Below are 24,688 nucleotides of genomic sequence, written 5' to 3' on the forward strand. Positions count from 1 at the left end.
CTTTAAGAAAGATATTGACAGCAACACAGTTATATTAGGGGATTTTAATACCCCACTGTCAGAAATGGATAGATCTTCCAAACAAAATATCAACAAAGATATTGTGGCATTGAACAATGCCCTAGATCAAATGGACTTAACTGATGTATACAGAGCATTTCATCCCAAAAGAGGCAAACTACACATTCTTTTCAAATGCACATGGGACACTTTCAAAGATAGATTATATGATAGAACACAAAACAAGCCTCAACAAATTCAAGAAAACTGAACTGATATCAAGCATTTTCTCAGACCACAAGGGACTGAAACTAGAAACCAATCTCAAGGTAAAAAACCCAAAATCACTCAGACTCATAGAAATTGAACAGCATGCAACTAAACAATGAATGGGTCAAGAATGAGATTAAAGAAGAAATCAAAAAGTTTCTGGAAACAAACAAAAATGAACTAACAACAATCCAAAACTTATGGGACACAGTGAAGGCACTCCTGAGAGGGAGTTTATAGTGATATAGGCCTACCTAAAAAAGGTACAAATATTTCAAATAAACAACCTAATCCTGCACCTACAAGAACTGGGGAAACAACAAAGACAGCCCACAGCAAGTAGAAGAAAAGAAATCACCAAGATCAGAGCAGAATTAAATGACATAGAGACTAAAAGCACAATTCTAAGGATCAATGAATCCAGGAGCTAGTTCTTTGAAAAGATAAAATCAACAAGCCTTTAAGCAGACTCATCAAGAAAAAAATAGAGAGGACCCAAATAAACACAATCAGAAATGAAAGAGGAGAAATTACAACAGATACCACAGAAATACAAAGGACTGTAAGAAATTACTACAAAGAACTACATGCCAAGAAATTTGAAAACCTAGGTGAATTGGACAAATTTCTAGAAAAATATAATCTTCAACAACTCACTGAAGAAGAAGCAAAAAGCCTGAACAGACCAATAACAGCAGACAAAACTGAAGGAGTAATCAAGAAACTCCTGACACACAAAAGCCCTGGACCAGATGTTTTCACAGGAGAATTTTACAAAGCATTTGAGGAAGAGCTAACCCTCATCCTTCACAGATTATTCCAAACAATCCAAGAAGATGGAAGACTCCCAAACTCTTTTTATGAAGCCAGCATCATGCTCATCCCAAAACCAGATAAAGACATAACAAAGAAAGAAAAAGTCGGGCCAATATCACCAATGACATAGACACTAAAATCCTCAACAAAATATTAGCAAATCATATCCAGCAATGCATGAAAAAGATCATACACCATGACCCAGTGGGATTCATCCCAGGGATGCAAGGATGGTACAATATTCATGAATCAGTAAACATAATACATCACATAAACAAAATGAAAGACCAAGACCACATGATCAAATCAACAGATGCAGAAAAAGCATGTGATAAGGTACAGCATCCATTTATGATAAAAACACTTAGCAAAGTGGGAACAGAAGGAGCATTCCTCAAAATAATAAAGGCCATATGTCAGAGACACACAGCCAACATCAAACTTAGAGCTTTCCCACTAAGAGCAAGAATAAGACAAAGATGTCTGCTTTCACCATTCCTATTCAACATAGTATTGGAAATCCTAGCCACAGCAATCAGACAAGAAAAAGAAATAAAATGCATCCAAATCAGAAAGGAGGAAACAAAACTGTCATGGTTTGCAGATGACATGATAGTGTACACAGAAAATCCTAGAGACTCCACCAAAAAACTGCTCACAGTAATAAGTGAATTTGGCAAAAAGCGGATACAAAACCCCAGAATATCAGAAATCAAAGGCATTTTTGTACACCTACAATAAAATATCAGAAACAGAAATGAGAAAAAGTCTCATTTACAACAGCTACAAGAAAAATAAAGCACATAGGAATGAAACTAACCACGGAGGTAAAACACCTGTACTTGGAAAACTACACAACACTGAAGTAAGAAATTAAGGAAGACACAAACAAATGGAAGTATATAATGTGTTCATTGACTGGAAGAATTAACATCACCAAAATGTCCATGCTGCCCAAAGCAATTTATAGATTCAACACAATCCCTATTGAATTACCAATGACATACTTCACAGACATAGAACAAATGTTTCAAAAATTTATATGGAACCATAAATGACCCCAAATAGCTGCAGCAATTTTGCAAAAGGAGGACAAAGTAGGAGGGATCACAGTATCTTATATCAAACTGTATTATAAAGCAACTGTAACGAAAACAGTCTAGTACCGGCATAAGAACAGACACATAGATCAGTGGAACAGAACAGACAGCCCAGAAATAAACCCAAGTCTCTATGCTCAATTAATATTTCACAAAGGGGGCAGAAGCATAAAAATGGCCTCTTCAACAAATGGTGTTGGGAGATCTGGACAACTACATGCACAAAAATGAAACTTGATCACCAACTCACACAATACATGTAAAATAAACTCAAGGTGGATAAAAGACTTAAATGTAAGTCATTACACCATAAAAATCTTAGAGGAAAACATCGGCAGGAAAATTTCAGACATTCTATGTAGCAATATTTTCATTGATTTGTCCCCTAAAGCAAGGGACATAAAGGAAAGAAGAAACAAATGGAACCTCATCAAAATAAAAAGCTTCTGCATGGCCAAAGAAAACAGCATTAAAATGAAAAGAGAACCAACTATATGGGAAAACATATTTTCCAATGATATCTCAGACAAGGGTTTGATCTCCAAAATATACAAAGTACTCACATGCCTCCACTCCAGGAAGACAAAATCCCAATTAAAAAATGGGCAAGGGGACTTCCGGCAAAGATGGAGGCATAGGTAGACACACTGTGCATCCTTGCACAACCAAGATAGGGACCAACAACAATTTAGAAACAGAATAACAACCAGAACTGACAGAAAATTGAACTGTATGTAAGTTGGACAACCAAGAAGTTAAATTAGACACGTTCATCAAGACCGGTAGGAGGGGTGGAGTGGGGGAGCCGGGCATGGGTCTTAGTGCAGAGAGCAGAGAGTGTCGGGACCGGGACCAGGGGTATCAGGCATCCAGGGTATGCAAGACCACAGCGGGTGGGCCCTGAGTGTATAAGTGGCAGCTGGCAGACCCTGGGTAAGGGGTGGCAACCGGCAGACACAGCAAGGGGCGATTGTGAAGCAAGGCCCTGTACCCAACCCAGGATCTCAGTGCTGGGAAACAGAGCCTTGGGGCACTGACTGAAAACACCTCTGGGGGTTGAGGCACAGGCAGAGACTCCCAGCCTCACAGGAGAGGTTATTGCAAAGTTCCACAGCATGCACAAGCCCACCCACATGGGAACTGGCACCACAGGGGCCCAGTTTGCTTGGGATGAAGCGGCAGAAGGGACTGAGGTCTGGCAGGGAGCGGAGCAAGTGCCATTCTTCCCTCTCAGACCCTGCCCCCACATACAGCATCACAACCCAGTGACTGGGGTGCCCCACTCTGGTGAACACCTAAGGCTCCCCCCACTCATATGTACCAGGCACTACCAGACCAAAAAAAAAAAGAAAAGATGGCTCAAATAGAACTGAAACCACATATCCAGTACTTTTAAGCGATGGAGAGACAGCCAACCTATCAGATGCACACTTCAAAACACTGGTAATCAGGATGCTCACAGAATTGGTTGAATTTGGTCACAAATTAGATGAACAAATGAAGGCTACAATAAGTGAAATGAAAAATTCACAGGGAACCAATAGTGGTGGAAAGAAAGCTGGGTCTCACATCAATGGAGTGGACCAGAAAGAAGAAAAAAACATACAACCAAAAAAGAATGAAGAAATAAGAATTCAAAAAAATGAGGAGAGTCTTAGGAACCTCCAGGACATCTTGAAACGTTCTAACGTCCGAATTATAGGGGTGCCAGAAGGAGAAGAGGAAGAGCAACAAGTGGAAAAGTTATTTAAACAAATAATAAAGGAGAACTTCCCCATTCTGGCAAAGGAAATAGACGTCCAGAAAGCTCAGAGAGTCCCAAACAAGTTGGACCCAAGAAGGAACACACCAAGGCACATCATAATTACATTAGCCAAGGTAAAAATGAAGGAGAGAATCCTAGAAGCAGCAAGAGAGAAGGAGACAGTCACCTACAAAGGAGTTCCCATCAGACTGTCAGCTGATTTCTCAAAAGAGACCTTGCAGGCAAGAAGGGGCTGGAAAGAAGTATTCCAAGTCATGAAAGGCAAGGACCTATATCCCAGATTGCTCTATCCAGCTCTATCCGTTCATTTAGAACGGAAGGGCAGATAAAGTGCTTCTCAGATAAGGTCAAGTGAAAGGAGTTCATCATCACCAAGCCCTTATTATATGAAATGTTAAAGGGACTTATCTAAGAAAAAGAAGATAAAAAACATGTATAGTAAAATGACAGCAAACTCACAATTATTAACAACCACACCTAAAACAAAAGCAAAAACAAACTAAGCAAACAACTAGAATAGGAATAGAACCACAGAAATGGAGGTCATATGGAGGGTTAGCAACAGGGGAGTGGGAGGAGGAGAGAGGGGGAAAAGATACAGAGAATAAGCAGCATAGACAATAGGTAGAAAATAGACAGGGGAGGGCAAGAATAGCATGGGAAATGTGGAAGCTAAAGAACTTATGACACATGAACTAAAGGGGGGGAACATGGGTGGGAGAGAGTGTGCTGGGTGGAGGGGAATGAAGGGTGGGGTAATGGGACAACTGTAATAGTATAATCAATAAAATATATTAAAAAAATGGGCAAAAGACTTGAACAGTCAGTTCTCCAAGGAGGACATACAAAGTGCCTTGAGGAATATGAAAAGATGCTCAGCATCACTAGCCATCAGAGAGATGCAAATTAAAACCACAATGGGATACCACTTCACACCAGTCACAGTGGCCATCATAAACAAATCAACAAGCAACACGTGTTGGAGAGGATGTGGAGCAAAGAGAACCCTAGTGCACTGTTGGTGGGAACACAGACTAGCACAGCCACTGTAGAAAACACTTTGGAATTTCCTCAGAAAACTAAAAATGGAACTGCCTTTCAACCCAGGAATTCCACTGCTGGGATTATACCCTAAGAATCCTGAAACACCACTTCAAAAGAACCTATGCACCCCAATGTTCACAGCAGCACAATTTACAATAGCCAGGTGCTGGTAGCAACCTAAGTACCCATCAGTAAATGAATGGATCAAAAAACTGTGGCACATGTACACAATAGAATACTACGCAGCAGAGAGAAAGAAGGAGCCTCAACCCTTTGCAACAACATGAATGGAACTGGAAAACATTACGCTAAGTGAAATAAGCCAGGTGGTAGGGGAGAAATACCATATGATCTAAGCTTTAACTGGAATCTAATAAACAAAACAAGCAAGCAAGCAAAATATAACCAGGGAAAGTGAAATTAAGAACAATCTGATAGTAACGAGATGGTAGGTGGGAGGGTATAATGCGGGGAAGAGGGGAAGGGTTTTCAGGAACAACTATAAAGGATACATGGACAAAATAAGGGGGTCTGGAAGCAGGGGAGGGAGGTGAGTTTGGCTGGGGTTGTGGGGGAGTGGTGGGGTGTAAACGCAGATAACTGTAATTGAACAACAATAAAATAATATTAAAAAAATTAAGATCTTAGTGTTTTTTGTGTACCAATTGACACTTTAGGGTAAGAAGAGATTAAGTGCTTGCTTCCCTCTATTTGTGTGCTGAGACAGGTGTATACCAATTAAGCCTTAATTTACAGTCTAGTGTTCATTCTATTCCAATATACACTCTATACTCCTGAAATCAGTGGCTTCACCAAGAACAACCTTTCCATGATATGTTGGTATCTCACCTATAACTCTGCTCAGCCCGTCAGAAGAAATGTTTAGAAGAATCTTCTCTATCAGCTTTGATCCCACGTGGATGCAAACCTTGTGGATTCCATCAACTATGGTCATTGAAGCTGGCCTACAAGAGTATATAGCACATGACCGTCAAAAGATTTTCCCATTTTAAAAATGCATAAATGCAATATAATTTCAAAATGCACTGGGTTTTTATGCAGGGTTAATTTTAATTTCTAAAACAATGTTTCAGAATATCCTAAAAATAAGAGAAGGGATTTTTAAAAAAGAGTTTCAAATTATAAAGTAATAAATTAGATTTATTTCACACTCATTTTAATATTTCAGATTGTACTATAAGAATACACTATTTTATGCTTTGTGTAAATTATCTTTTGAAATAAAATAAAGATGATAACCATATATTTCACAATCACAACTTCAAGTTATTTTTTTCCAATGGACTCTTTGGTATCAAAAACATAGTCTTTGGCATGGCACTGAATACAGAAGCAGATAAATAATTTTAAGCACATCATGCAATGGTGTACTATGTCGTGCTAAAAAGAATGAGGAAGATTTAAAAGTGCTGTTATGGAAGGCACAACATGATATAATCTAAGGAACAAACTAGGAATAGTTGAATAGTATTACTCTGTCTATATAATTTTAGAATAAAAGGATTTTAAAGAAAGGATTATAAATATGCTTGTATAAGCATAATAAATTACTGAGAATATGCAAAAACTTCTAACAAGCATGGAAGTAACACTGATGGTAGAGGGGGTGGATAGAGAAGACCTTTACTGTTAGTTTTAATACTTCCTCTATAGTTTGCATTTTTACCACAGCATGTCTTAACTTTAAAAAAAATAATTAATTAAAAAAATGTTTAATAAATTAATTTTTAAAAATAAATCAAGAACATAATTTAGAAACGGGTTCATGAATATAGGGAAATTTAGTGTAACAGACAAAACAATGCTGATTTTCCCTCCAAAAATCTACTGCGCCCTTTACCCAGGTCCTTTCCTCTTCTTCACTCTACAGTCTTGCCCTAGGCTATCTCACTTACTCCATTCTTTATTTTTTTAAAAATTATTTATACACACACACACACACACACACTGAATCTTGGCTTATGAATGTCAAGATTATGGATATACCAGCCATATATATATATTCAGTATAGATATATTCAGTATCTAATATGTACAAGAAGCTATGCTAAGCAGCGGATACTATAAAATAAAAACAGCAAAACGGAATTGATGTTGTCAAGCAGGCAATCTAAAATGGAACCTGGAGACCTCCAAAAAGCTGAGCTAACACAGCCCCTCTATGTGAAACTGAACTTTTGAACTGGACTAAAGCACAAAACAACTCTATCATGATACAATTCCTAGAACTGGTCCTGTATTGCTAAACTATTAAGAAATAAAATAAGTGGAACCTAATCAACAAAACAAACAAGAAAGCAAATTATCCAGAGACAGTAAAATGAAGAACAAATTGACAGTAACCAGAGGGGTGGGAGAGGATAAAGGGGGGGGGGGAAGGGGGAGGGTTTTTCAGGAACTGTATAAAGGACACATGGACACCACCAAAGGGAGGTAGGATCAAGGGTGGGAGGTGGGGATGGCTGGGGTAGGGCAGGGGGAGTGATAGGGGGAAATGCAGACAACTGTACTTGAACAACAATTAAAAAAAGAAAAAAAATTTTCGCCTAGCAAAAGACATAACCAATTAATCATATAGCATAGTCTGCTTGCCAGTACCAGTCACAGCTCTTTCAAAACAATTTGTGGAATTCCTTTAGAGGCCTGCTTTTTCTGTCTTTATGAACTCTGTCCCTTTCTTTCCCTTCTAGAACACTTTTGGTTTTCTACCCCAATATGTGTCTACAAAACTGCAATTCCTAAAAGTCCCCCAAGCAAACCTTTTGTTTGCCTGTTCTTGGTGAAAACTGATTGACAGCATATACTAATGAACAAGATAGATCTGGTTCCTTCACTTTAGGATCTTAAGCATTTAGTGAGATAAAAAGATAATAAACTTTTTGACAATGATGCCAGATTGTTCAATTATTCCATAATAGTCTTTTCAACAAATAATGCTGAGACAACTTAATATTCCCATGCAAAAGAATTAAGTTGGATTCCTTCCTTATACCATACACAAAAATTAAAAATAAATCACAGACCTATATGTAAGAGTTAAAACTATACAATTCTTAGAAGAAAATATAGGAGTAAATCCCTATGATCTTGGCTATAAATGATACATTTTTTAGATATGCCAACCAAAAGCAAAAGAAAAACAGATAATAAGTGTTGGCAAGGATGTGAAGAAACTGCAACCCTCATACATTGCTGATGAGAAGGTAAAATTGTGCAGCAGTTTTGAAAAGTTTGGCAGTTTCTCAAAAGGTAAACATAGAGTTACCACATGTCCTAGCAATTCTACTTTTGAGTGCATACCCAAGAGAAATGAAAACATATATCCACGCAATAATTTGTACATGAATGGTCACATCAGTGTTATTTATAATAGCCAAAAAGTGGGAACAAGCCAAAAGCTGAGTTGGGTGGAAGAAGGAATGAGAAGTGACTGCTGAAGGGGCTTTTGGGGGCAGGGGTGATTAAAATGTCCAAAATAGCACTCATTGCTACTTTGTAAAGGCATGTAATTTATAAGTTAAAAAGAAAAAGAAAAAGATTACCCAAGAATATGAACACTTATTATTTGAAAAACAATGTGTTTTTTACTGAATTGGTTAGCCATTTCACCATAGCACATTTGGGATCCTTATTTTTCTAATGTGAATTTGGGAAAATTGAAGTACAGAAAAGTAAAACACCTTAGTAGCTTCCACAACTCAAAGATTAGATCATACAATACTTTTAACTTTTAAATTCCAAATATTTGTTAACGTGGGGGACTGAGTTTCTGCATTTAGATCTTGGTTGAAAGCGTAAACCAAGTAAAAATTTTCTTCAGTATAGCTTCTTCAAGACAATAAACTCTCCCAATTACCACTTTTAAAAATCCTGTTATGATTTTAATCACTCAGGGGAAATTTTGTACTCTTGTATTAGCTCTAATTAGTTCTCATTAGAAAGTAAGAGTTGATATATGTAATTTTTTGGTCATTTCCAGTCCTATAAAAATAAATATTTTCCATCTGATTGGCTTGCTTAGTTGCCTTACCTATAGTATATTTTCTTCATAGTACATGGCAAGCAGCTAAAACACTGTTTGTAGATCTTGTTCTCATCTGTTTCTAGTTCCAATCCACATTTTGCACAGCCAGTATACGTAATGTTGGGAAGAGAAGAGAAAATGCTCTTCAGAGAACTATGAGCATTTATAACTATTTTCTGATCTGCTATAATATTAAACACTAGTTCTAAAATCTGGGCTTTGATTAGAATCACTCCTACAAAAGACAAAAATATTATAAATTATAGGACCAAAATTATAATTTACAAACATGGCTAATTATGTACTTAATTTACAGTTTCTTATTGTGAAGAATACACCCAAGATCTTGTTCTTGGTCTTCTCTTTTTCACTCTTCCTAAATAATCTCACTCACTTATGGCTTCATTATTGACCCTAGAATGTAAAGGGTGGTTTGCCAGCAATTTAGAGTAAAGATTTATTTGGCTAATTTGGCTGAAGGGGTGATATTTTCTTTCTCCTTCTGTCGTCAGGAATCATACAAAATATGTTTAATTCTTTTGGCAGAAATCCCTTCTAACACTTGAAAACTAGCTAACATCTCCTTTCTCCTTGTCCTCTCTTCTGTCTTTTTTAAATTATTATTATTGATTACAGAAAGAGAGACAGAGAAGGAGAGAGACAAAGAGAGAGACATCAATTTGTTGTTCCACTTAATTACTCATTCATTGGTTGATTCTTGTATGTGCCCTGACCTGGGATCAAACCGGCAACCTTGGTGTAGGGGATGATGCTCTAACCAACTGAGCTTCCCAGCCAGGGCCCCTTCTGTCTTTTTAATTGATCATCATCAAAAGCCAAATACGAGGTAAGTTATCCTTCTATTCTCAATTTTGTCTAAAAATCATATACCATTAGCTCAACCTCTTTTTAAACTTTCTTTTTCAATTTCCTGCCCATCATCACCACACGCTGGGTGTTGATGATACAGCCACACGAGCACTGAGAGTTCTCATTTACTAAATGTGTGACTCACCAGGAACCTCAAGCATGCTCATTCTCTACTCACTGGCTCATGCACTCACCTGTTAAAAAAAGAAAAGAAAGAAAAACTGAGTATCTATTATCTGCCAGACATTCTTTTTTCTAATTCATCTTTGCCTTATTGTATACTAGTGAGATCTATGAGTTTATTTGAGCATTTTCCTCTCTTCCTCTCCATATTCAGTTTAAAGCCCTTTAAAGTTTTTTTAAAGCCTTTATTTAAGCATTTGTTCTTTATCCTTCTAGCAGGCAGTACACTCCAGGTCAAGAGCTCATCACTCTGGTGTCCTATTCTCTTTTCTGGTTATCTCTTTGAGAGTCCCATTAATGGTGATTTCCTATTTCTAAGTCCTTCAGTTTCCTTTAGTCTTTTAGTGCCTAAATATTGTTTCATCATGTCTGCCAATCATGTCATATATCCCATGTCATATGAATTACAAGAGTGTATAGTGGTCAGCATATCTAATAAACTATAGCAGACAGACTCTCCTTCATGACTTTCCACATACATGTTGAATCATTAAGAAACTACTTAATGAGACTTCTGGCAAGATGGAGGCATAAGTGGACACACCATACCACCACGCACAATCAAGACTAGAGCAACAACAATTTAGAGGCAGAATAACACCCAGAACTGATAGAGAATTTATCTGAATGGAAGTCGGACAGCCAAGATGTTGGAGTAGACCCGTTCATCCAGACCAGTAGGAGGGGCAGAGACGAACAGCCGGGCGCGGGTCGCGGCGCGTGAACAGAGAGAACTGGGTGCATAAGACAACCAGGAGCACGTAAGGCATCTGGGGCGCACAAGATCACAGCGCGTGGACCCTGACTACGCAAGCGGCAGCTGGCGGACCAAGTGAGGTGGCGAATGTGGAGCAGGGCAGAGTGGGCAACCCAGGGTCCCAGAGAAGGGACTGAGGTCCCAGGAGAACGGAGCTACCGCCATCGTTCCCTCCCACCCTCACCCCCGCCCCTGCCCCCGCATACAACATTATAATCTAGCGACTGGGGTGCCCAGCCCTGGGGAACACCTAAGACTCTGCCCCTCACCGTAACAGGAGTGACCAGACCAAAAATAAAAGAGAGAGAGAGAGAGAGACATGTCTCAAACAGAAGAACAGATCAATGCCCCAGGACTCATCCTTTTGAGCGACCAAGAGATAGCTAATCTCTCAGATGCACAGTTCAAAACACTGGTGATCAGGAAGCTCACAGAATTGGTTGATTTGGGGTGCAAATTAGATGGAAAAATGCAGGTTACCATAAAAGAGATGAAGGAAGATGCACGGAGAACCAATAGTGATGGGAAAAAAACTGGGACTCAAAACAATAGGGTGGACCAGAAGGAAGAAAAAAACAACCAAACAGGAAAGAATGAAGAAATAAGAATTCAAAAAAAATGAGGAGAAGCTTAGGAACCTCCATGACATCTTTAAACGTTCCAACATCCGAATTATAGGGGTACCAGAAGGGGAAGAGGAAAAGCAACAGATTGAGCATGTATTTGAACAAATAATAAAGGAGAACTTCCCCATTCTGGCAAAGGAAATAGAACTTCCAGGAAATCCAGGAAGCTCAGAGAGTCCCAAAAAAGTTGGACCCAAGGAGGAACACACCAAGGCACATCATAATTACATTAGCCAAGGTAAAAAATGAAGGAGAGAATCATAGAAGCAGCAAGAGATAAGGGGATAGTCACCTACAAAGGAGTTCCCATCAGACTGTCAGCTCATTTCTCAAAAGAGACCTTACAGGCAAGAAGGGGCTGTAAAGAAGTATTCCAAGTCATGAAAGGCAAGGACCTACATCCCAGATTGCTCTATCCAGCAAAGCTTTCACTTAGAATGGTAGGACAGATAAAGTGCTTCTCAGATAAGGTCAAGTTAAAGGAGTTCATCATCACCGAGCCCTTATTATATGAAATGTTAAAGGGACTTACCTAAGAAGAGAAGATAAAGAAAAAACATGTATAGTAAAAGGACAGCAAACTCACAATTATTAACAACCACACCTAAAGCAAAAACAAAAGAAACTAAGCACACAACTAGAACAGGAACAGAACCACAGAAATGGAGATCACATGGAGGGTTAACAACAGGGGAGTGGGAGGAGGCAAAAGGGGGAAAAGGTTCAGAGAATAAGTAGCATAGATTATAGGTTGAAAATAGATAGGGGGAGGGTAAGAATAGTATGGGAAATGTAGAAGCTAAAGAACTTATAAGTATGACACATGGACATGACTAAAGGGGGGGAGTGTGGGTGGGAGAGGGTGTACAGGGTGGAGGGGAGTTAAGGGGGAAAATGGGACAACTGCAACAGCATAATCAATAAAATATATTAAAAAAATAAAAATAAAAAGTAATGACATATAAAAAAAGAAACTACTTAATGAAAGAATTTAGTAATCTTAGAAGAGTGTTAATAACTCCTCTAACATTTTGTAAATTTAGACACCTCTTTTAGAAATGTAAAGCTCATAATATATGAAGACTCTGCTTTCAAGGGGATTACAGCCTGCTGGGCACTGATATTCTGCTGATGACAGGATGAGGTGCTGAGTGAGCATCTTCATTTGTTTACAAGGAGTCAGGAACAACTTATCACTCTCTGGCTTTTGTTAAGCTTTGTTAAAAGAGCAAAACTTCTTAGAAAATTCTGCCATGTTGATCTCCCTTTCTCTTTCCTTTTATTTAACTATGAAATGGGCTAGGAAAAACTTCCTATACTTCCATGTGCTCTGATAGAAACTATGATAGACATAAACAATGACAGAAACTATGAAGTCAGCCCTGATAGTTGAAAATAAAGAAAATGAAAATGACTCAAAGGTCCTCTTTGAACACAACCTACTAGAGACTGATTGTTAACAGTGCAAAGGTTTTGTAAGGTTTCCCAATAGGGAGCACAGCTCCAGGGTTTCCAAGAATACTCCCAATTACCAGTCTTATCCCCCAAATTGGTGAGACTCTATATCCTTGGTACCATTAATCATCAGAGCTGTGACCACTTATTTTGTTGATATTCTTTTTATTTTAAAATCTAATTCTAGGTCATCAGCCCCAGAAGGTAACCATTTTATGTAAGCAGTAGATAAGAGAGTTTACTTCTCCATGACACCAAATTGAATGGAGTTCCTCCACTGCCTATGGCATCCTTCTTACAGTGATCAGCTCCATAAGTTTGAGGGGACTTAGGAGATGGAGAGACAGGAGGGCCACACAAATATAAAACTGTTTTAGGAACTAATGTGACACTACTACATTACCCAAGATTTTACCAGCTTGTATAAATCTAGAGTTTTCCATGGCCACATGCAACTTACTTCCATTTTTGAAAGCTGTATAAAAGTGTAACAGTATACAAATTGAAAATTTTCTATTATTTGTAATCTTCTAGAAATATTACTTTTAAATTAACTATTATTATTAATAAACATTTCAATGCATAAATGAGTATATGGAGTTCTTCTCTGAGAATAAATCTATGTATTCCATTAAAAGTTGGGTTTTTTGAGAGGTATAATTATCTTTGTTTTCTAAGAAGAAAGCACTCTCTTTAGCTTAGTTTTATGATGCTAATCATATCTTGTAAAATATATATACATGCCTATGTGGATTAACACAACCTGTAAAATTCTAATCTGGTATTTGGCCAATGTAGTATAAGAAACTAGATTCACGCTCCCACCTTGTGACACAAAAAAACCCACAAATATTTGGTCTTTGTCCCTAGTCCTGGACTCCAAAATCCCTTGGAATCTCCAGAGTGATGAGTATCTTTTGTATGCTATTGAGATGACTGGTGACTAGTGGCCCATAGGTAGCTTCAGGATGGAGACTAGTCACCAGAAAAACCAAGGAATGATTAGAGGGTTGAAATTTTCAGCTCTACCCTACAAACTCTGAAAGTTTCAGTTAATCACCAATGGTCAATGATTTAATCAACTGTGCCTATAGAATGAATCCTTGATTAAAAACCTTAAATAACAGAGTTCAGGGAGCACATAAGGGTGCTGGGAGACTGGTGCAACTGAAGAGATACATCTGTGCATGGAGAGGAAGCTCCATGTCCCTTCACCCGTAACTTGCCCTGTGCATCTCTTCTATTTGGCCTTTCCTGAGTTGTATTCTTTATAATAAACAGCTAAGTGTAAATAAAAAGTGTTCCTGAAGTCTATGAGCAGGTCTAGTAAATTACTGAAGCTGAAAGGAGGGTGGGTTGTAGGAATGCCCAACTTTGTAGTCAGTATATGGGTAACATCTGGACTACATCTTGATTGAAAGAACTCCATCTCAGAGGTCTAACTGTGACTCCTTGCTTTCAGTAAGATTCTATAACCTAACCACATCCTTAAAGGAAAGAATGTACAATGATAACATCCTTTCTTAACATCATATTCTGCAATAGCTTTTTTGTCAATTCAATAGTAATTAAAATGTGTGCACAAGCATTATTTTTCAGGCCCTTTGACTGGTCCACTGACCATGGAAAACATCTTGTGGCTACCCAGGGATAAAATGCCTCCTGATGATGATTGTGGGACAACTGACCTCATCCTTATTCCCAAGCCCTACATATACCTCAAGGCCCCTGTATAAGCCACCCACAAGAACCTCTTGGGGAGCTCAACTCCTCTTTTTCTGGTGAATTCCCTTGTACGCAAGCTCTCTTAGTAAATTCTATATGGTTAATCTTGTACTGAGTTCAGTGCTCACTTCTATGACATGGAGATTTAAGAACCTGGCATTGAAGGTTTGGTAACACAGCCAAGTCAGAATATGTCCAAGACACAACACAGAAGTGTGAGTATCCCGGGTACCAATACTTGTGACTGGCATATGAAGCAAAGACAATCTTGTGGGGCTGAGCTCTTAAACCTGTGGAGCCTGACACCAGTTCTGGGTAGGGAATGTCAGAACTGAATTGTGGGACATCCAGTTGTTTCCAGAGATTTGGAGAACTGGTTGTTAGTATGGGAAAATAAAATCCATACATTCAGTGTCAGAAGTATTGCAAATAAAAAAGTTCAGATATTTGAAATAAATAAAAAAACAAAGTGTATGAAAATATTCTCAAGACCTTGGATATCAGGCAACAGAGCATAGTGATCCTTAAGAGATTGAGCCCAGTGACCGCCTCAGCTTACAGACATGAGTTTCCTGGCTGTGGTGCAGGTAATGGGAACCCAGCAGAACCGGATGGCTTCCTTGAGTTGAGAGGAGAAAGAATTTTTATCTGGAAGACTAATGTTGCTAGAGTTCTTGGGACAGGGTAGTAGACAGATGAGACCTGCAAAAAGAGAAAGCTACAGAAGGTCCCCCTGGAGAATTCAACTGAGTATTTGTGACCACAGGTCAAGGAAAGAACCATCTGAAAGGATTATTAGAAACAATTCCCTGAAGTTTGCACAAAGCCAGGAAAAATGCATTTTCCCACCAACTACAGTAGGAAGTCTCATAATCCATAGGGCATTGGGTAGAGAACTCAGAAGCTGTACTTAGAGGGAAATTTACGGCACTAAATACCTACACTGGAAAAAAAAAAGTAAAAGTTTCATATCAATGATCTCAATTTGCACTTCATAAGTGTGAAAAAGTAAAATCCAAGAAAGAAGAAAGGAAATAATAATGATCAGACTAGATATCGATAAAGTAGGAAACAGGAAAACAGGGGAGAAATCAATTTGAAAAGATCAATAAAATCAATAAACCTCTAGCCAAATTGACCAGGAAAAAAATAGGTAGAAAACATAAATTAGCAATATCAGGTAATACCAATATCACTACAGATGATATCACAACTACTCTGTAAAATAGTATGGCAGTTTCTTACAAAGTTAAACATATAACATAACCTAGCTACTTATTCAATTCCTAGATATTTATTCATAAGAAAGGAAAGACTATGTCCATATAATGCCTTATACATGAATGTTTATAGAAGCTAATAAATAACAGTCAAGAACTGATAAAAACAACTCAAATATCTATCAACACATGAACAGATTTTAAAATCTTAATATATCCATAGAAGAAAAAGGAATAAATTGCTGATATGCAAAACAGCAGGGAAATCTCAAAAGAATTTCCAAAGTTGAATATGCCAAACAAAACAGTGGACATATTGTATCATTAAAAGATGAGCTTCTAGTAATTACAAACAAACAAATTTTAGGTGATCCCTAATAATTACAAGTGAACGTCAAAAGACTGTAGGCAAAAAGCTAAGACGATGCCAATATCTGGTTCAGATATTTACAAAGATCTATAACTCGCTTTTACATATACTTCCCCAACAAACTGTACCTTCTTTATTTGTAAAACTAGCAACATTGCTTTCACCACTTCTATTCAACATAGTATTGGAAGTCCTAGACACAGCAATCAGACAAGAAACAAAGAAATAAAAGGCATCCAAATTAAAAAGGAGGAAGAAAAATTGTCACGGTTTGTAGATGACATAATAATGTATATAGAAAATCCTATGGACTCCACCAAAAAACTACTCAACCTAATAAGTAAATGTGGCAAAGCAGTGGGATAGAAAGTCAACATTCAGAAACCAAAAACATTTTGTACACCAACAATGAAATATCAGAAACAGAAATCAGGAAAAAAATCCCATTTGACATAGCAACAAGAAAAATAAAGTACCTGTGAATAAACCTAACCAAGGAGGTAAAAGACATATAGTCAGAAAAGTATACAACACTGAAGAAAGAAATTAAAGAACACACAAACAAATGGAAGCATGTACCATGTTCATGGATTGGAAGAATTAACATCATGAAAATGTCCATACTGCCCAAAGCAATTTATAGATTCAGTGCAATCCCTATTAAAATACCAATGACATATTTCACAGACATAGAACAAACACTTCAAAAATTTATATGGAATCATAAATGACCCCAGCAATAGCTGGGGCAATAGCTGCAGCAATTTTGAGAAAGAACAAAGTAGGAGGGATCACAATACCTGGCATCAAACTATATTACAAGGCCACAGTAATCAAAACCGTCTGGTACTGGCATGAGAACAGATACATAGATCAGTGGAACAGAAAAGAGCCCAGAAATAAACCCAAGTCTCTATGGTCAATTAATACTCGACAAAGGGGGCAGAAGCATAAAATTAAGTAAAAATGGCCTCTTCAACAAATGGTGTTGGGAGATCTGCACAGCTACATGAATAAAAATGAAACTTGACTACCAACTTATACCATATACAAAAATAAACTCAAAATGGATAAAAGACTTAAATATAAATCACAATACCATAAAAGTCCTAGAAGAGAACTTAAGAAGGAAAATCTCAGGCATTCTATGCAGCAATATTTTCACTGATTTGTCCCCTAAAGCAAGGAACATAAAGGAAAGAATAAACAAATGTGATCTCATCAAAATAAAAAGCATGGCTAAAGAAAACATCAGCAAAATGAATAGGGAACCAACCATATGGGAAAATATATTTGCAAAAGATACCTAGGAAAAGGGTTTGATCTCCACAATATATAAAGAACTCACATGACTCCACTCCAGGAAGACAAACAATCCAATTTAAAAAAGGACCTGAACAGACACTTCTCTGAGGAGGACATACAGAGGTCCCTGAGGAATATGAAAAGATGCTCAGCATCACTAGCCATCAGAGAGATGCAAATTAAAACCACAATGGGATACCACTTCACACTAGTCACAGCGGCCATCATAAACAAATCAACAAGCAACACGTGTTGGAGAGGATGTGGAGCAAAGAGAACCCTAGTGCACTGTTGGTGGGAACACAGACTAGCACAGCCACTGTAGAAAACACTTTGGAATTTCCTCAGAAAACTAAAAATGGAACTGCCTTCAACCCAGGAATTCCACTGCTGGGATTATACCCTAAGAATCCTGAAACACCACTTCAAAAGAACCTATGCACCCCAATGTTCACAGCAGCACAATTTACAATAGCCAAGTGCTGGAAGCAACCTAAGTGTCCATCAGTAAATAAGGGGATCAAAAAACTGTGGTATATTTACACAATAGAATACTATGCAGCAGAAAGAAAGAAGGAACTCCTACCCTCTACAGTAGCACAGATGGGTCTGAAGAGCATTATGCTAAGTGAAATAAGCCAGGCCGTGAAAGACAAATACCATTTGATCTCACCTGTAAGTGGAACCTAATCAATAAAACAAACAAGAAAGAAAAATATAACCAGAGACAGTGAAATAAAGAACAAACTGACAGTAAACAGAAGGAAGGTAGGAAGGCATAACGGGGGAAATAGGGGGAGGGTTGTCAAGGAACATGTATAAAGGACACATCGACAAAGCCAAAGAGGGGCAAGATCCAGGGTAGGAGGTAGGGATGGCTAGGGTGGGTGGAAGTGAGGGGGGGGGGGGGCGGAAATGGAGACAATTGTACTTGAACAACAATAAAAAAAAAAAGGAAAAATAAATAAATAAATAAAATATTTTTTTAAGTAGCAATATCGAAGATGGAGGCATACATACATACATACACTTTGCCTCCACACTAAAAAGAAGGACAAAAACAAATTTAAAAATAAAAATAACCAAAACTGCAAGAAAATCAAACTGTATGGAAGTCCAATAGCCAATGGGTTAAAGAAGAAACATTCATTCAGACAAGTAGGAGGGGTGGAGAGGACCTGTGGCAAGGCTGAGGCTGGAGGACCAGGTGGGTGAGATGGCAGCTGGCAGTCCCACATTTGGGTGTGGATAAACTGGGAGGAACAATGGGGGGAACGAGATGGATGGGGCAACCCAAGGTTCCAGAGCAGGGAAACAAAGCCTCAAAACCTCTTGCACTAAAAATCTGTGGGGATTGAGGTGGCAGGGGAAACTCCGAGACTCACAGAATTCATAGGAGAGACCCACAGGGTCCTAGAACATACATTAACCCACCCACTTGGGAATTAGAACCAGAAGGGCCAAATTTGTTTGCCAGTAGCAGGGAAAGTGACTGAAAGCCATCCAAGAGCCAAGCAAGTTGCATTGTTCCCTCTCCGACCCCTCCCCCACATACAGCACCACAACACAGTGACCTGGGTTGCCCCACCCTGGTAAATACCAAGAGTTCTGCCCCTTACAATGTAACAGCTGCACTGAGACAAAAAAAAATTTGGCCCTAATGAGAGAATAGATCAAAACTCCAAATATAGAACTAAGTGATGAAGAGATAGCCAATCTATCAGATGCAGAGTTCAAACCAATGGTTATCAGGATGCTCTCAGAAATGGTTGAGTATGGTTGCAAAACAGTGGTAAAAGTGAAAGGTATGCAAAGTGAGATGAAGAGAAATATACATGGAACCAACACTGACAGGAAGGAAACTGGGACACAAATCAATAATTTGGAGCAGAAGGAATAAACATTCAACCATAACAGAATGAAGAAACAAGAATTCAAAAAAGTGAGGAGAGGCTTAGGAACTTCTGAGACAACTTTAAATGCTCCAACATCCAAATCATAGGGGTACCAGAAGTAATGGAGGAAGAGCAAGAAATTGAAAACTTACTTGAAAACATAGTGAACAGAAACTTCCCCAATCTGGCAAAGGAAATAGACTTCCAGGAAGTCCGGGAAGCTCAGAGAGTCCCAAAAAAGTTGGACCCAAGAAAGCACACATCAAGGCACATCATAATTACATTACCCAAGATTAAAATGAAGGAGAGACTCTTAAAAGCAGGAAGAGAAACAGAGACGGTTACCTACAATGAGTTCCCATAAGACTATCAGCTGATTTCTCAAAAGAAACCTTGCAGGCAAGAAGTGGCTGGAAGGAAATATTCCAAGTCATGAAAGGCAAGGACCTACATTCAAGATTACTCTATCCAGCACAGCTGTCATTTAGAATGGAAGGGCAGATTAATTGCTTTACAGATAAGGGAAAGTTAAAAGGAGTTCATCATCGCCAAGACCTTATTATATGAAATGTTAAAGGGAATTATCAAAGAAAAGATGATGATCAAAAATAGGAATAGTAAAATGACAAACTCACAACTATCAACAACTGAACCTAAAAAAAAACACACACAAAAAAAACAAACAAACTGAGCAAACAACTAGAACAAGAACAGAATCACAAAAATGGAGATCACATGGAGGGTTATCAGTAGGGAGGTGGGTAAGAATGGGGGGAAGATAGAGGGAATAAGAAGCATAATTGGTAGGTACAAAATAGACAGGGGGAGGTTAAGACTAGCATAAGAAATGAAGAAGCCAAGGAACTTAATATGTACAACCCAGGGGCATGAACTAAGTGAGGCAGGAATGCTGGTGGGAGGTGGGGTACAGGGCAGAGGGGAATAAAGGAGAAAAAAATGGGACAACTGTAATATCATAATCAATAAAATATACTTAAAAAAAAACCTAGCAATATCATCCTGACCAGTGTGGCTCAGATGGCTGGGTATCATACTGCAAAGCAAAAGGTTACCAGTTCAATCTCTAGTCAGGGCACATACCTAGGTTGCGTGCTGGGGTTTGGTCCCTCATTGGGGCATGTGGGAGAGACAACTTATAGATGTTTCTCTCACACATCAATGTTTCTTCCCCTCTCCTCTTCCTACCTTCCCCTCTCTCTAAAAATAAATAAATAAAATCTTAAAACTAGCAAAATCTTATGTATATAAAAGTCTTACCTGAACATTTATCCTCCAGGTGTGTTGCTAAGTCTGATATCTTCACAAAAGAGGGCATGCTTTTTTGAAATTTTGCTTTAAATGAAATTACTCTTTTATCATCATCAAACAGGCACTCACAGGATGACCAAGGTGTTGTATGTAATTCTAGGTTTTCTAGGATGCAATTGCGCTGAACGAAAAGATATTTAAATTCCCAAATATAATCTTAAACAAACAAATAAAAACAAAAAGTTATCAAAAAGAAAATAATTTTAGTTCAGAATCAGATTAAACAGACTGACCTAATTTAATCAGTTAAACATAACTTTCATTATATCAAAGAATTTGGGTATAAAGGGACAAAATATGAATATATTAAGACAACAGTAAAGATGCTAGAGATGATTTTAATGAAATTTTTTCTAAAGATTTCTTGGTCTCCTAAACAGTCACAATTTATTACAATCAACTGCTTTTCAGAGTAGCAAATTTTCATTTTGATATATCTATAGGCAAAGATAATATAAGGACAGAAAAATAGATACAGGTCTGCCACAATCAATATCTCCAATTGATTTTCAATACCTTAGTTTTCTTGCATAGCTATCTTTTCCCAGAACAAAAAAAAGCATTTTGATACAGTTGTACATATTTTTAATTCCCTCAGTAATGATTCTAATTCTTAAAACCACAGTAGCACAGACCTTCTTGCCTAATAACCATATTCTATATTAATAAATTCACTTCAAAACTATAATAAAACAGAGGTCTCTTAGCACTAAGTTTTCAATAATAAAAGCTTTATTTTAGTTTTGCTTACTTCAGGTCAATATCTAATTCACATGCCCTCACCTGCTTCCTTATTTTTTTTCATTTGACAGGGTTTTTCATTTCCAGCGTATTTTAGAATAAGTCATTATATCTGTATAAATATTATATCATTAGGTAGAATTAAAGCACCTATATTCCACATTGCTGCTTAAAACCAATCAACATTTTTAATATAGCTCTGTTGTCTTATTACAAAATACACAGATAAACTAAATAAATAAATAAACAGCAGCCATAATCTCAATACCCCAAAATAAAATTAACATTTGTTTTCAATTTGTTTCATTTTTACTTAACATGTCAAATATATTTTACATGTTATTAAGTATTACTCCACATTATTTTAAAATCTGCATAATATGCCATTGCATGGATAGACCAAAATCTTTAAAATTATTATTATAGCAATAGTCTTATTTTGGGGCTTGTTGGGTTTTTCTACTTTTCATTATTACAAATAGTAGTACCAGGATAAATATACTTTTATCTACATCTTAATGCATAGTCATGATGAATTTCTATAAGTGTAATTATTAAGCCAAAGGTATTCCAAATTCTAAGGTTTTCACATGGATTGTCCTCAAGAAAGGATTTTCCAATTTACATCTCCAACAGTTTATGAGTGACTGTCTCTCCATATCTTCGCTATTAATTTCTTAAGAGACAAATCATCTATCATTTTATTTGTGTGTCTTCAGTTACTTGAGTAACATTTTCTTGTATTTATTGGTCATTTCTTCTTTGAGGTCTTGCCTGTTTATGTATCTGTTGCCCATTCATATTCATAGATATTTGACTTTTGCTTATAGCATTATTATCTGACAAAATGTAACTTTTTTCTGGTTTTTCACTTGTATTTTAAGTTTGTATACAATGACTTTTATATTAATATATAGTATAGTGGTTTTTGTTGCTGCATGTTATTTAACCTCCTAACAGTGGACTTCAAGCAAGTTTGCTTTATTTTCTTTTTAGAAAAACATATGTGAATCTCTAATTCATCTCTAATTTATTTGGACACAACTATTAAGTATATCTTTGATTTTTTTCTCAAATTATTAGCTAGATATCCCAAACATTACCTAAAAAGAAAAAAGTTCACTTTTATTTTCTAATTATAACATAAAATATGTTTATTGTATAATATTTAGATAAAGAAAAAGGAGTTAATAGGTGATAAAGATTTGCTATACTTTAATAAGCTGGAAATGGTACTCATATGTTTGAACTTTTTCATACTAAAAGGTTTAAAAAATAAATTCAGATTCACAAATGCATAAAATTAAAACTAAAGGTGTGAAGAAAAAATTAAAACCTTATATTATCATACAGAGGTAGCCACAGCTAGCATTTTTGTATCTATATTTCCAGATTTTTAAGTGTAAGTACCTATTTATATATCCACTTTTATTAAAATAGGATCCTGTAGGAGACCATTCTGCATGGTGTGGGCCCAGCTCCCACTCAGAGATGCACAGGACCTATGCCCATGGATAGGTTCTCCTGTGGGGAATCAGACCTACAATGTGCCTAGGCTGCTTTGAGTCTTGCTCTTGCTAAAAAACTCCCTCACCCTGAATTGAGGACATTTACTGCAAAGTAACTTCCTAAAATCCATGCTAAACCTTCCAAGGATAAGTGTAACTGGTTCAGCCACTTTTGCCTTTTCATTTGCAAATATCCCTCTTCTGTGATGTGATTAGCAGCATAGGCTCCTTTGTTTTCCGTAAAAGGTAACCACTTATGCAACCTATGCAAACCTATGCATAGTAAATGAGGACCATCACGTAATGTGCCGAGAAACCCAATAAAGGCCGGTCACGGCAAGGACCAAGGCTTTTGCTCCCCTTGAGAGAAAAGCCATGCTGTCCCTTTTCTTCCACCGGACTCAGTAGTCTGTGTGAATGTCTTAATTCATCCATAATGACTCGGACACTGTGGGCCAGTGTCTGCATCAGGATCCTACTACACATGAAGTCTTATCACCTACTTTTTAAACTAAGTAATATATCACATACATCTCTCCAGGCTAGTGAACATATGTATCTATTTGGTAGTGAATACCTTTGTGTGCCAACCCAGAACACAAATCACCTGCTTTAACTGTTCCCACATCCTCTGAAATAAGTTCAGGCATTCCTAGTTCTACTTTTCAACCCAGGCTACAGGTGAATGAATCAAATTCCATCAGGCAATCAGATGCTCTTTGCTGGGAATTTGGAAATGCTACTGATCTCTTAAAAATATCCAGTTGGCCAAAAAGTTCATTTGCTTTTTCCATAAGATGGCTCTAGTAGCACTTAGTTGTCTTTAACTTCATTCAAAACAATTTTTTAGATTGTATTGTGACAGCTGTCATATCAGTGTGCATTAAAAAAACTTGCCAAAATTGGCAAATTTTTGTGTAGCCGTTTTAATATTGAAGAGGGAAGAAAATACACAATATTTTTGTTATATTATGCTTTATTATCTCAAGAAAAGTAAAAAACAAAACTGAAATGCAAAGAAAGATCTGTGCAGTGTATGGAGAAGGTGATGTGACTGATCAAGTGTGTCAAAATTGGTTTACAAAGTTTCGTGCTGGAGATTTCTTGCTGGATGATGCTTCATGGTCAGGTAGACCAGTTGAAGTTGATAGCATCAAATCGAGACACTAACTGAGAACAATCAACATTACTCCACTTGGGAAAAAGTTGGCATACTCAAAATATCCAAATCAATAAAGTTATTGATGAAAATGAAAAATGTGTGTTTTATTTTACAAAAAAAAACAAAACAACATACGGACTTTTTGGCCAATCCAGTAAAAGTAAAATCAGGAGCTACAGAGTAACCATTTGCTTCCCACATGGTTGAGAAGCAGGAAAAAATCTGCACTGAATGAAAAAACAAGGTACATGGAGAAGCTGCCTGGGACCCACAAAGCTTTTCAGATCCTAGTTCCAAGTCCCCCAGAAACTCATAAGCCCTCTTGGTTTATACATTATGAGATACTCCTTCATACTTCAAATACAATCCCTTTGATTGTTTAAGTTAACCAGAGGAGAGTTCTAGTTCTAACTACAAGCCCTCGGTGCCTAAGTTCAAATATAATTTCTTTTCTTTTTTCTTAAAGATTTTATTTTATTTTTAGAGAGGGAAGGGAGGGAGA

General features: G+C 37.3%; 1 protein-coding gene across 6 annotated transcripts in view; it reads right to left on the bottom strand.

Moving 5' to 3' along the window:
* The window catches only part of SHLD2 (shieldin complex subunit 2), a 176,802-nt gene that overhangs the window by 22,844 nt on the left and 129,270 nt on the right, over positions 1 to 24,688 (bottom strand). For 4 of the 6 annotated variants that reach the window (XM_045842446.1, XM_045842448.1, XM_045842449.1 and 1 more), the window contains exons 6-8: positions 20,725 to 20,931; positions 9,047 to 9,275; positions 5,845 to 5,960 (exon numbers count right to left, since the gene is read on the bottom strand). In XM_045842446.1, coding sequence (XP_045698402.1) covers positions 5,845 to 5,960; positions 9,047 to 9,275; positions 20,725 to 20,931 — 552 coding nt within the window. The remainder of the gene's footprint in view (positions 1 to 5,844; positions 5,961 to 9,046; positions 9,276 to 20,724; positions 20,932 to 24,688) is intronic. The other 2 variants (XM_045842451.1, XR_006786057.1) reach the window with 2 other exon arrangements.

This window comes from Phyllostomus hastatus, unplaced genomic scaffold, assembly GCF_019186645.2.
Source record: "Phyllostomus hastatus isolate PE091 unplaced genomic scaffold, TTU_PhHast_1.1 phas_contig_38, whole genome shotgun sequence".
Lineage (NCBI taxonomy): Eukaryota > Metazoa > Chordata > Mammalia > Chiroptera > Phyllostomidae > Phyllostomus > Phyllostomus hastatus.